The following is a 13,738-nucleotide window of genomic DNA, read 5'->3' on the forward strand; positions in this document are numbered from 1 at the left end:
GCAGAGGCTCGCTCGGAGGCTCGGCCTGGGCGTCGGTGGAGGCCGTGGCCCTGCCGTTCCTGCGTGACAAGCAGCCATCTTTGCAGCCACCCCTCTTGCCTTGGGGGGCCCGGGCCTGGTCCCCACACCCACAAGGAGCTCCTGGCAGGGGCACGCTTCCGAGGGGGCGGGCATGCGGTTCAGCCGCCCGGCCCGCTGGCTCCGTACCTGGGCGAGCCTCTGCCGCGGGTGTGGAGAGCTGGCCGCGCCCGTGGGCGTCAGGCGCTCGCCCCTGGTTTCGCCACACGTCCACCTACAAGCGTCCTGCCCTCACGAAGGCGTTGGCCACTGCCCCTGCCGACCCTTCTGCCTGGCCCGTCGCGCAGGTGGCAGAGGTGCCAGGTGAAGCTCAGGATGCCCCGGGAGACTTGGGTTTCAGCTGGACCACAAATGCGTTTCAATTGTGAGTGGGTCCAAGTGTGACTGGTTCCTGAAGACGACATCCTTCTCAGGCGGGACAGAGACCTGCCATTCCCCCTGCTGCCACACGGTGGCGCCCACGAGCCCTCCAAGCGCCACACCGCAGATGGGTGGGCCGGGACCCTCTCCCTTCCTCTGAGCCCCTGCGGTCCCCCTGCCCGCAACGCCACCTGACTAACACCGACAACCTGCCTCACCTCACCCACCCAGACGAGGCGTCACTTCCCAGACGTTCGTTCTGACACCATCCAAACGCGTCGGCCCCGCAAGGAGAAATCGGCCGTTAAGAAAAAGCGAGAATGGCTTTTATTATTATTATTTTTTTATTTTCGATTAGAGTTAACATTCAGTAAAATATGTGGAATGCTCCATGAATTTGTGTGTCATCGTCACGGCGGGGCCATGCTGATCCCGGCCATTCCAGTTTCGGTGTGAGTCCTGCCGAGCGAGCCCCGGAGCGGCCCCCCAAAAGACCACGCACTCAGCTCCCGTGGAAACGCCTGTGCAAAACCGGCCACGGCCATTTGTAGGAATGTATTTCCTCAACCGAGGGATCTCTTTGTAAACCAAGAAAAATCATTCAAAGAATATATATGTTGTAGTGAAGTTAAAAAAAGAAAAATGACCCTGCGAAGAAATTGAAGCGATAAATGAGAGGTCCCGTTCCACCTGTGAAATTGGCACCAATTTTGAAAGTGGTCGGTAGCGTCCACCGGGGGAGGCTGTGCGCATAATCAATCGCCAGGACCGGGAGCCCCGCGACGTCGCGAGACGCCAAAGCCTCGCGGGTGCCAAGGTGGGGCAGGCGGTGCGAATCCTCCCCGCAGTGGAGCCTCCTCCACGGCCTGGACAAAGCTCCGCGAAGACACTCTGTGCAGCTGGAGCCCACACGCGGAGAGGAAGTGCCGCCGCGCGGGCGGAGACGTGGCCCCACGCGTCCGTCCCGAGCCGGGATCTGGGGCTCGCGGCCCTTCCCCGCAAGGTCGCGACGCCTTTCAGCACCGCCGGCTCGTATTTTCAGATCGGACGTAACACGCCACGCGCGTTATTAACGCCACGGGGACTGCGGCCAGGTCGAGGGGTGTTTTGGTCAGGGTGGCGGCGTGACCTCGGGGGGACCTGTCCTCCACGTGTCTGTCACCTGAGGAGAGGGAGACGCAGGTGACCAGGATAATGACAGGGTCCCGTGCGTGGAGGTGGCAACATTAGAACAGAGACAGGAAGTGCCGCCCTGGGCCCTGACCGCGCCCGTCCAGGAAGCCAGTCACGCCCCCGGGACCCGTATGAGACAGCGTGATGCGGTGACCAGGGGCCGCAGGCTGTCCTGGGCCGGTATATAAGGGCCCCCGGCCCCGGAGGCTCCACACCACACCTGATCACCTCCCTCTCCACCTGCTCCTCTGACCTGCTCCACCCTCACCCACCAGAACCATGAGCTGCTGTGGCTGCTCCGGGGGCTGCGGCTCCGGCTGCTCTGTGCCCGTGTGTGGCTGTGTGCCAGCCTGTGCCTGCTCGAGCTGTGGCAAGGGGGGCTGCGGGTCCTGCGGGGGCTCCAAGGGGGGCTGTGGTTCCTGTGGAGGCTGTAAGGGGGGCTGCGGCTCCTGTGGTAGCAGCCCGTCTAGCCTCTGTGTCCCTGTCTGCAGCGAGTCTAAGCTCTGTGTCCCCGTCTGCGGCCCGTCCAGCTCCTGTGTCCCTGTCTGCGGCCAGTCCAGCCTCTGTGTCCCCGTCTGCGGCCCGTCCAGCTCCTGTGTCCCTGTCTGCGGCCAGTCCAGCCTCTGTGTCCCCGTCTGCGGCCCGTCCAGCTCCTGTGCCCCTGTCTGCAGCCAATCTAAGCTCTGTGTCCCTGTCTGCGGCCCGTCCAGCTCCTGTGTCCCCGTCTGTGGCCAGTCCAGCTGCTGTGTCCCTGTCTGCGGCCAGTCCAGCTCCTGTGTCCCTGTCTGCGGCCCGTCCAGCTCCTGTGCCCCTGTCTGCAGCCAATCTAAGCTCTGTGTCCCTGTCTGCGGCCCATCCAGCTCCTGTGTCCCCGTCTGCGGCCAGTCCAGCTCCTGTGTCCCTGTCTGCGGCCAGTCCAGCTCCTGTGTCCCTGTCTGCGGCCAGTCCAGCTGCTGTGTCCCTGTCTGCGGCCAGTCCAGCTGCTGTGTCCCTGTCTGCGGCCCGTCCAGCTCCTGTGTCCCTGTCTGCGGCCAGTCCAGCTCCTGTGTCCCTATCTGCAGCCAATCTAAGCTCTGTGTCCCTGTCTGCGGCCCGTCCAGCTCCTGTGTCCCTGTCTGCGGCCCGTCCAGCTGCTGTGTCCCTGTCTGCGGCCCGTCCAGCTCCTGTGTCCCTCTCTGTGGCCAGTCCAGCCGCTGTGCCCCTGTCTGCTGCCAGCGTAAGATCTGAGGCCCTCCCTGGCACAGGTGACTCCTGCTAACACAGCTTCGCAGCCTGTGACCTGCTCTTCCTTGCTAACTCCCAAGTCACATCAAGGCCACTCCGACTGCCGCCCGGAGAACGAACCGCGTTCTGGAACTGGCTCCTAACATGCGGGCACTCCGATGCCCACGTGTCCTGGCAGATCCCTTCCCACGCTGCCCTCCTTCCTACAGCCGGGGTTCCCGGCTCTCGCTGGGGTCCGCAAACGGGTGGGGGTTCGGAGGGCTCCCCGCAGTCACTGTGCGTGGCTCACGCCCTGCTTCCTCCTAAATCACGTGCTGCCATCCAATAAAAACATTTCGTGAATAGAGCGAAACCCGCGGCTCGTGGATCTCTGGCTGGCCGCTGTCACTGCTGCCGTGGCGACGCCGTGGCTCTCGTTCTGCTCGGGTTTGGGAGGCCGGGGCGCTGGCGGAGGTGCTGGTGGAGGTGCTGGCGGAGGTGCTGGCGGAGGTGCTGACGCCCGCAGTCGGGCGAGGCTGGCGCTGTCCCGTTCCCCCGTCCCCCGCTGGCCCGTCTCCTCCCCTCATGTCCCCTCTTCTTAGCCATCGATCTCACGGCGACCGCACAGTCCCTGAGGCCAGGCTGGTGCAGACCCAGAGGCTGTGGGCAAGTCCTGGGGGGATTCAGACTGGCCCCCCGCTCCGGGGTCCAGGCCTCCGCCTCTGCATCGCCATGGCGGGCGGCACGTCCTGTCCCTGATCTGCGGGCCGGGGTGCCCCGGGGCCGGCGCCCGGATAGCGGGGCCAGGCCTCGGAGGAGCCCGTCGCCCGGGTGGGGGCGCACGGCACCCCTGACATCCGGCCGCAGGGGAGCGCGTCCGGCGTCTCGCGTCCACCTGTCCCGTCCGGCCCGTGTGCGTGACCCGTGAAGGATAACCACGGACAGGAAAAGGCCTCGCTGTCCCGGGACCTGGGACCTGGGAGAGCGAGCTCTGCGGCCCCCCTGGCACCCCCGGGCTCCCTGCTGCACTTGGTGCAAACGCCCCTAAAGGTGGAGCGCCGGGGACGAGTCACTTCGAATCATGGAAAGCCCCGGCGAGTTACGATTTAAGCCGTTTCCAGTCACCCTCTGTTTGGCGGGGTCTTGGTGACGTCATTCGGTCGGCCGTGACCGCGTTATGGGGCCGCGAACGAGTAACTACATCGTGCCGGGAGCCGGCACTTCCGGTGTGGGACCCCGAGACCGGTGCCGAATGCGAACGAGAGGCTTCTGTACGAAAGACCTGGAAGGATGACCTGCCCGGGGCCACCAGCCTGCCCGGCACCGAGGCTCCTGTGAAATGCCCTTTCTTGTCACTAGTGGAGCCTGGATCAGGAAATGAGAAAGTGAGAGGGTTAAAGAGACACCCCCGCCCCCCGACACGCCGTGAGAACTGAGGCATCGAACACGAAGAAGCTCCCGGGGACGACGCGCACACCGCCCGCACACATGGACGGACACACATCAAACTCGGGGAGGGGACGCGGGAGCAGCAGCTCCTTGATGGGGTTTTTTGGATCTGACACCAAAAGCAAAAATAAGTCAGTAGGGTCGCATCAAACTATAAAGTTTCTGCACAGAAAAAGGAAACGACAAAGTGAAAAGGAAACTTTTGGAACGGGAGAAAATATTTGCAAACCGGATTTTGAGGAGGGTTTAATACCCAAGATGCATGAGGAGCCCACACAACTCAATCACGAAAATAATAATAATAATAGCGACTCGATTTAAAAATACGCCAAGGAGGGCGAGGGTCCATAGTGCAGCGGTAGCACGTCCGCTTTGCACACAGAAGGTCCTGGGTTTGTGCCCCAGTGGAACCACAGTCCATGGTCCACAGCCACGCCACCCTGAGCAAGCCCCATGTCTGATCTCGGAAGCTAAGCAGGGTCGGGCCTGGTTAGTGCTTGGATGGGAGACCACCTAGGAGAACCAGGTGCTGTAGACATAAATAATAATAGTGAATTAATAATGATAAAAAATATAGTAAAAATATGCCAAGATCCTAAACAGACATTTTTCCAGGAAAGATACGCAGATGGCCAACAGGTACGTGATAAGTTCCGGTGTGGGTGGGGCTGCGAATTCCTGCAGCTGCTGGGGGAAACGGTATGGAGGGTCCTCAGAAAATTAGAAACAGAATTACCACGCGAGCCAGCAACTCCGCTTCTGGGCCGCACCCAAAGGAAATCAAAGCACTGTCCTGAAAAGGTCTCGGTGTCCCGCACTCCCCGCAGCACCGTTTACGGGAGCCGAGGTGTGGAAATCCCCTACGTGTCTGCGAGCCAGGTGTGCGGATGAAGTCAGAAAATGTATCTACACACCGTGGAATATTAGTCAGCCTTAGAGAAGGAAGGAGATCCTGCCACTCGCGACAGCACGAATGGACTGGAGGGCATCGCACCACGTAAAACAAGCCAGACACAGAAGGACAAATACTGCACCGTCTCACTTATCTGTGGGATCTACAAATGCTGAACTCAGGGTAACGAACAATAAGATGGCTGTGGCCAGGGGCCGGAGGCGGCGGGCGTGCGGACGGGGCGGATGGAGAGAGGCTGGGGAAGGGGCTCACACGTCCAGGTACGAGGAGGATGAGTTCTGGGGCCCGACGTCCAGCCCGGCGACGACAGTTAATGGTCGTGTCACACGCCCGAAGGTTGCTAACGGACCGGATCTTAAGCCACCCGCACAAAGGGGGCGACGTTGTGAAGGGAGAGACGTGTTGATTGACTTGATTGTTGCGATCATTTCTCAATGTGTGTATGTATATATATATATATATATATCCAAGCATCGTGCTGTACAACCTAAATATATACAGCTTTTACCAATCACACCTCAATAAAACTAAACAAAAAAAAATGTGCAAAATGCTGGCCTCATGAGTTGCCTTTGGAGGATCCTGGGAATCGATTCATGATCTTGGACATAATAAAGGGAATAAGAGTAAATAAGGGAAAGACTCACGTATTTATCGTATTGTTGGTGTACAAACTCTATCTTACAGTCATCGAGTAAAGAGAGGAAGTATTCCAGCTTGGAAGTGAAGGAGAAATTATAGGATTAGAGTCTCACCATTTTCTACTCCCTAATGAGATAATGGGTCTGCAAAATGATCATGAATTATTACGTGTCAAATCGACCCAGTGCAACCAAATCAGCACTTAGAGGAAAACGTATAGCCTTAAACGTACATGTTAGAGTGAAAAAGATAGGCTTAAGGCCATCGAGCCAACGACCCACCTAAAGCACCGACGGAATGACGAATGCTGGACCCCGGAGGGTTTGCAGGTGGCCGGTGGCCCTTCCGCGGGTCCCCTTGGAGCTAGACGTGGCCGAATGAGCAGAAACTTGCAGTGCTCGCTGCAGCTCCCCACATCGCCTTCTCCCAAGGTGACGACTGATATTCTGACCCATGGCTGCGCCGCGGCCTGAGTCCAGAGTGAGGGGCACGGAGCGGGGCCAGCAGCGGCCGGCGGTGGCATCGGGAGGGGCCGGAAGTGACTGTCCACTGCGCCGAGCACCGAAACGTGGGGGCGGCCTGTCCGGCGGGGTAGTTGCTCTGTCCCGGCTGACCCAGAAAGCGACCGTGGCAAAAGCATGCTGCTGTGGCCTTGGGTCGTGGCCAGGCGGGGGGTGGCAGCTGTCTCAGAGGCTGTAAAGATGGTAGAGCTGCCCCACGTCCTGTGCCCTGGGCAGTGCTCGGGGCTCGCTGCTGCCCCCAGGGGCCCAGCAGCCACCTCCAGCAGCGGGTCGTGACTGTCCGTCAAACGCCTGGTGGGTCTGCAGGGCGGGGAGGGACGAGAGGGCCCAGAGCCGGGGACCACGGACGCCCCGGCCCCGGCGGGCAGACGACGTGCCCAGGTCAAGGACGACGAAACTCAGGTTATAATGTACCCGCTCTGTTCCTCACGGCGGCCAGGACGTGGCAGCAACGGGAGCGTCCTACGGCAGATGACTCACTGAAGAAGCTGTGGCACAAACATGCGGCGGAATAGGACTCGGGCACAAGAAGGGAGGAGATACCGCCATTCGCGACAACATGGACGGGCCTCGAGATAGTCATGCTCAGCGAAATCAGCCAGACGAGAGAAGTTGAAAATCACACGGTGCCACTTATATGCGGGACAGAAACCTCAAAGGAACAAACAGAGACTCATGGCCATGGACGACGGACTGGGGCTTACCAGAGGGTGGGGGGCGAGGAGGGGCCCGGGGAGGTGCACAGAGTAAATGGGGCCAAAGCGGGACAGGAAGACACGGTGAACCGCGATGTAGATACCGACGAGCCTCGCTGTTGCCGGGTCGGGCTGATACTTACGGGACTCCGCGGACCAACGTCACTGCAAACTAATTGATTAATTAAAGCAAACAAACAAATGAAAACCAAAAAGCATCCCCGCTCTAGGTGTGCACCTCGCTGACATCTCACGGCGGGCCGCACCTGGAGGCGGGGGACGGACGGTGGCCCCGCAGTGGGACACGTGCCTCCCAGGAGAGGGGCCATGGGAGGGGTCAGTGCGCGGAGGGGACCGGGCCGGGCTGGGGAGGGGCCGCCGCTCCAGGCCGCACGGCGGTGGGGGAGACTCGGCTCCCGGGTTTCGGAAGCGGAGCCGGTGGTTGCTGGCGGCGCGGAAGGAGAACGAGCCCTGCCGTCCTGGCCGGACCCACTGGCCTGGACCGAGGCAGGGGTCACGTGGTCCCAGCACGTGCGCCACGTCCCCCGGGCCGGGAGGGGCCTTCACGCTTCAGAAAGGTCCACCGGAGCGCTGACCCCGTCCACGGCCACACGGTGGCCCCGGCCCTGCACGTCTCTGCGGGTCCAGCTCCGACACAAAGGGCCGGACGCGCGCCCGCCTCAGCCACACGCAGAGACGGGGTCTCGGTGCCCCGCAGAAGCACACGCCACGGCCCACGTCGGCCGCTCGGGGGGCACAGCTCGGTTTCTCAGACGGCGAGGAGAAAGCGCTGACCATCAAAGGGAGAAGCGTTCACTTGGACGTCACGAAAATAAAACACACTGCCCGTCAAAAGGTGCCATTGAGGTAATGGTAAGGCAAAGCATATACTGGGAGAAAATTACACATCGAGTTACATAATTTATATAATTACAGATACTGTATTAATATATAATAACATGCAACATGTAATTATAGGATATATAATTATGTATCCAGAGCAAAGCGCTATGGCAGAAGTTATGACAAATTCCAGAAAATGAACAACAAAGAAGCGAAAACATAGGTCCAAAAGGTGGTGCGGCGACATCCGTCCAGGTCTTAGCAAACTTGGGGGACCGCGCGCTCAAAGTGTGTGCCTTGCAGGGCATGTAAATTTTACCACAATTAAAAAAAAAAAAGCACACTGGTTTTCTAGAAAGTGGCGTCCACCAGGCGATGGCTCATCTGACCATGGCCGCCCACGCGCGAAGCGTCTTCCGTGGCCCCGCTGGCGGGGGCCCGGAGCGCAGCGAGGACCCACCGCCCACAACCCAGGGGGTAGCCGTCCCAGGGAGTCTAAACTGCGACTGCGCAGACAGCAAGGCCTGCGAAATCCTGATTGACAGCTCAGGGGGCGTGGGCTGGTATTCCGGGGCGGCAGGAAGACCCGGCTTTCTGCCAGGTGCTTGTATGCCTGCGGACGAGCACCCGCTGACTTTCTGGGAGGCGGGCCTTCCACTCGGCCGGGGACAGGTACCAGAGCAGGCCCGGAGCCCGAGGGTGGCGCCCGGGTGGGCCAGGCGAGGCCGGGAGGGACCTCGGCCTGTCCTTGCAGGGAGAGCACCGTGAGGGGGGTGCGGACTTAGAAACCCAGCACAGTGGACCTCGGCTTGGGCTGCTGGGAGCTCACGGGACCGCGAGGAGTTTAAAATAGCCCAGTGCACGTGGAACGCGGTCGACACAAGGAGGAAGTGATGCTTGTTGAGTATAAACAACCCGGGCAGGTATATAAGGGCCCCCGGCCCCGGAGGCTCCACACCACACCTGACCACCTCCCTCTCTACCTGCTCGTCTGACCTGCTCCACCCTCACCCACCAGAACCATGAGCTGCTGTGGCTGCTCCGGGGGCTGCGGCTCCGGCTGCTGTGTGCCTGTCTGTGGCTGTGTGCCCGTGTGCGGCTGCGTGCCAGCCTGTGCCTGCTCCGGCTGTGGCACGGGGGGCTGCGGGTCCTGCGGGGGCTGCAAGGGGGGCTGTGGGTCCTGCGGAGGCTGCGGCTCCTGTGGGGGCTGCAAGGGGGGCTGCGGCTCCTGTGGGGGCTGTAAGGGGGGCTGCAGCTCCTGTGGGGGCTGTAAGGGGGGCTGTGGCTCCTGTGGGGGCTGTAAGGGGGGCTGCGGCTCCTGCGGGGGCTGTAAGGGGGGCTGCGGGTCCTGCGGGGGCTGCGGGTCCTGTGGGGGCTGCGGCTGCTCCGGGGGCTGCGGCTCCGGCTGCTGTGTGCCCGTCTGTGGCTGCGTGCCCGTGTGCGGCTGCGTGCCAGCCTGTGCCTGCTCCGGCTGTGGCTCCTGTGGCTGCGGCCAGTCCAGCTGCTGCAAGTCCAGCTGCTGTGTCCCCGTGTGCTGCCAGTGTAAGATCTGAGTTGCTGACCCAGACCTCAGGTGTCGCCGTGAGCGCTGACACCCCCGGGACCCCCAGCGCCCGGTTCTGCGTCCATCCTCTCCAGGACGGATGCGGCCTGTCCCAGGGCCCAGAGGTCCGGGCCCGCACTCCCTGACGGAACACGGGTCCCTGGCTCTCTGAGCCACCAGGGACTTCGGGTCTCGCTCAGGCCGGGGAGAACGAGGCCCCTGTCCGGCCGGGTTGCGCGGGGCGCCCACCGCGCATGCGCCGGGCGAGGCTCAGTGCGGTTCCGGCCCCGCCCCCGGCCCAACCGCCTCCCGCGAGGTCCTCGCCCCGGAACCAGGAGTCCGGTCCCACGAGGCTCCCCTCCCCCTGGTGACCCCCTCGCTGAGGCTGGTTAACTCCGCATCGCTTGTGAGAAGGGGACGTCGGTGACCTGCTGGAGCGGAAGGGACGAGACCGGCGGGACGCGACCCGTTGTCCGCTGCACCTCCGGGCGGCCGGCCCTGGGCCTGTGGGTCCCTCCTAACCTGTGGCTTTGTCCTTAGGTCACCGAGAAATCAGGACGCAAAAGGTGGATAAACTGTGATCGCAAGTGTGTGTGGCCCAGACACGGAGGAGGCGGCCTGACTATTTTTAATTTATTTTTGATTTTCAAAACGAATAAACTTGACAAAAACACTCACCTGCGTGTCCCGCGAGCGCTCCTTGTCGGGAAGCGGGTGGTGCCTGCGCAGCACGGGGCCCGCGGGCGGGGAGCTCCGCAGGCCGCCACGCTGTCCCGCCCCGGGCCGAGCGGAGCACAGCGTGACCATGAGCCGCGCAGACGCCCGTGGGGCCCGCGGGGGGAACGGCTCACGGCGCCCACGTGGGCATCGCGGGGAACCACGCGTCTGGTTTATCGGGTGTAGGGGACGGGACTCCAGCCGGCCTGAGGTCTCAGCAAGGCCTGCGCCCCCCTGTCCGGCCCCGAGGACACTGCCCCTCCAGGACGCCTGTGGTGGCTACAGAGACAGAGATGTCGGAGACCGCACACAAGGGAGAGGAAGGTCCCCACAAAATTCTTTTGGAAAGTCGCTTAACAAACAGCTAGTGCCACATGGAGCTCGATGAGGACACCGGAGGGCAGAGAGTCGGACGCAGGGACTGACGAGTTCATGTCCATGTCCCGGGGCCACCGGCAGCAAGCACGGTGACGCCCAGAGGTGGCGAACTTAGGGAGGGGGCACAAACTCACACGCACGCGGCACACAGAAACGCACACACACACATACACACACACGCGCGCACACACGCACACACACACAATGGGGCGAATTATCTTGGCTGCAGAGGTTCCCGCGGAGGAGCGAGGGGTCCCGGGCCCGCGCTGGGCATCCTCTTAAAGAAGGCATGTGCGGACTCACCGCGGATGGACCCGCTTGCTCTGAGCCTCAGCGCTTGGGTACAGAGCCAGGGTGCCAGGGACGCACGGGGAAGAACCGGGGTGTCTGGCGTCAGGCGAGGGCTGGGGGGCGGGCTTTCCCCCTGACGGCAGGGCTGGCAAAGGCCACTCTGTCTTCGCGGGGCCGTCCCCTCCCGGCGTGCAGACGCAGGGGGGCGTCTGAGTCTCCATCAGCCTGGCTGACATCGCTCGCCCTGCCAGGTGGTTCCCCGAAGCCCCGCCTCTCCCAATGTGCCGCCGCCCCGCCCCCCACGCCTCCTCCCGTGGTTCTTCCACTCAAATGACCTGACCTGGTTCGCACCGTGGACTTTTCTAAAATCTCTCAAAGGTTCACAAACTCTAAATGACCGGCGCATGGCCTCGGCGAGCCCCTCACCTCCTGCTGAGCAGCCCCGGGCCAGGCGCTAGCTGCAGTCGGCCTCGGTTCCCGGCTTGGCCTCTCAAGGCACCTCTGAGCCCAGCACAGGCGGCGGCCGTCTGCGGACTGCTCGGGATTCTTACCCGAGGGCCCCCCCGCAGGGCACCGCCTGCAGCTGGAGCTGGCCTGCGGCAGGGCCGCTCTCAGGAGGCCCTGGTGCTGGCACGCCCGGTGGCTGGCTCCAACCAGACCTGGAGCACCAGGCGGGGCTGCATCGGAGGAGGACGCCCCTGAAGGGCAGGCGGGGCGGGCGCCAGGGCCCTGCTCCGGAGGGTCAGCCCTGCGCCAGGCGGCTCACGACCCATCAGCCCGAGGGCCAGTCCCTCCCTTGGAAGTGCAAACAGCAACCGAGGCTCAACGGCAAGGAGAGGGGACGCACGACACACCTGGGACACACCTGGAGCCCCTGGCCCAGGTGACCAGGAAGGACTGTGCCACTGGAGCCCACGGCATGCCTGATGAAGAACACGGTGACTGAAATGAAGACAACTGAGGAAGAATCCGCCGCGGATCCCGTGAAGCAAAGGGTCGAATGGCGGGCGATTCAGAAGATGAGGGAGCGGAGAACCCCCAGCCCACACGGCAGCAAGAGACAAGAATCCAAACAATGAGGATAGTGTAAGGGCCTCTGGACATCAAGTGTGGCGATGTCCGCATCATAGGGGTGCCGGGGGGAGGGGGGGAGAGAGAGAGAGAGAGAGAGAGAGAGAGAGAGAGAGAGAGAGAGAGAGAGAGAGAGAGAAGTCATGAAAGGGCGGCAAACGTTGAGAACAGGCCCGCGCCCCACGTGCCCGCCGCAGGGGTCCCTGAGGGAGACTCGCAGCCGTGCGTGGCCGTCCCGCGGCTGCGGGGAGGAAACAGGACGAGAGAATGGCGTCGCGGAGTCGAAAGGGACGCGCGGGAAGAGAGCGAAGAGACGCGGACCGGCCGGCGCCGTATGGAACACCAGACGCGGTGTCCCCAGACGGTGCCGCCGCCGCCTCAACAGTCAGTGGACAGACGGCGCCCGTTGGCATACAAAGGCTGCCGAGCTCGATTCTTTAAAATCCCACCACGTGCAAACCCAGACGCCACACCTGAACATAAGGCCACGGAAAGGCTGAAATGCAGAAAAGTTAATAATGAAAGGAAGCAAAGGCCAAAACATTACAAGGGCATCGCTTCCACAAACTGTGCGGTCCCACCATTTGAAATCTGTGCATATAAAAAAAATAAAATAAAATAAGATAATAAAATGAAATCCGTGGGTACATAATAAAACAGCCTTTAAAACCAAAGCAAGTTTGGACAAACTACGGTGCGAACAGGACAAGCGCAGCAGAAAAGTTTAATATTCCTATCCCGGTAGTTTGTGCGCAAGCGGACAAAAAATATTGGTTGAACCTGAACCTCGAAATCAACAAACCGGCCTGCAATGACTTGCGCGCACCGCCCGCTGGAGAACACACGCGGACAGTGACGGGAGCGGACAGCGCCTGGCACAGTCCCCGCCGACCCCGCGGAGGCCGCTGCCACCCCGAGCGCGGGCCGCGCCGGCGGCCGGAGGCGACGCGCGGCCCGGGCACACGGCGCAGGGCTCGTGCCGCCCGGGGCGCTGCTTCTCGTCCCCCCGGCACACCTGGCATTGGGAGGCTCACCTGTCTGCCACAGGGGAGCTGCGGGCCCGCCCCCTCCGGGGATCTGGCTCCTTGCGGTCACGCACCCCCAGGGCGTGCGGGGGCGGTGACCCCGTGTCCCGGGGCGCTCGTCCAGGTGGGCATTGTGCGGTGAACCGAGCGCTCACCTCTCCGCTTCCGCTCTGATTCCGCTCGCGCTGACTGAGGGGGCCGCGTCAGCCCCCTGCGCGCGGCCAGCCTGTCCTTCGCGCCCCTGCGCCTTCCCGCTGCGCCGCAGGCGTCGCGTAGAACCTGGACGATGAGCCCCCTGCCCCTGGTCCCACAACAGGGCGAAGCTCCTCGCCCACACGCCATGGTTTCGTGGTGACCTCCCCTGACAGAGAATTCAGAGGCTCTGAGATTGGATGTGAATAAATCCAGCATGTTTTTAACTATTATTTATGCTCTGGGATCACAGGGAAGAATCCCTTTTTTTACCCCTAAAATAATAAACATGACTTCCGACATCATCTCCTTTTTATATTGTCCTTTCGCTTTGACATATACTTTCATTTTTGTGTGTCTATAGTTTTTTAAATTTATTTATTTAAATTAGTTTCAAATACACAGTACATGGGTTAGACAAACGATCCCCCAGTCCCCCCGCCCAGCATCTTAATGCTGACTGCATTCCCTCTGCAGAGCTCCCCAGCCCGGTGACCAACTATCGGCTACTAATCTGTACTTCTCTACCCCTTCGCCCCATTCTCCTAGCCCCTCCACCACCACCGTCAGTCACCAAATTGTCCACTATATTTGGCAGTCTGTTTTTGATTAGTTCTTTTTGTTCCTTAGATTCCGCATATAAG

General features: G+C 61.6%; 1 protein-coding gene across 1 annotated transcript; it reads right to left on the reverse strand.

Moving 5' to 3' along the window:
* Nucleotides 1-6,504: 6,504 nt before the first annotated feature.
* On the reverse strand, nucleotides 6,505-10,227 carry LOC118602981 (proline-rich protein HaeIII subfamily 1-like). Its single transcript, XM_036221624.1, has 5 exons — nucleotides 10,099-10,227; nucleotides 8,889-9,411; nucleotides 7,301-7,531; nucleotides 6,820-6,827; nucleotides 6,505-6,639 (listed from the first exon to the last, which is right to left on the reverse strand). The coding sequence occupies exons 1-5, from the start codon at nucleotides 10,225-10,227 to the stop codon at nucleotides 6,505-6,507; spliced, it is 1,026 nt and encodes a 341-aa protein (XP_036077517.1).
* Between the last annotated feature and the right edge of the window lie 3,511 nt (nucleotides 10,228-13,738).

This window comes from Rousettus aegyptiacus, unplaced genomic scaffold, assembly GCF_014176215.1.
Source record: "Rousettus aegyptiacus isolate mRouAeg1 unplaced genomic scaffold, mRouAeg1.p scaffold_m13_p_5, whole genome shotgun sequence".
NCBI classification, from domain to species: Eukaryota; Metazoa; Chordata; class Mammalia; order Chiroptera; family Pteropodidae; genus Rousettus; species Rousettus aegyptiacus.

Coding starts and splice junctions, on each gene's coding strand:
- LOC118602981 (XM_036221624.1), bottom strand. CDS start 10,227: ATGGTCACGCTGTGCTCCGCTCGGCCCGGGGCGGGACAGCGTGGCGGC. Junction 9,412..10,098: donor AGCGCTCGCGGGACACGCAG/GTGAGTGTTTTT, acceptor TTACACTGGCAG/CACACGGGGACACAGCAGCT. Junction 7,532..8,888: donor GCAGCTCATGGTTCTGGTGG/GTGAGGGTGGAG, acceptor GCCTCGGTCCAG/GCCAGTGGGTCCGGCCAGGA.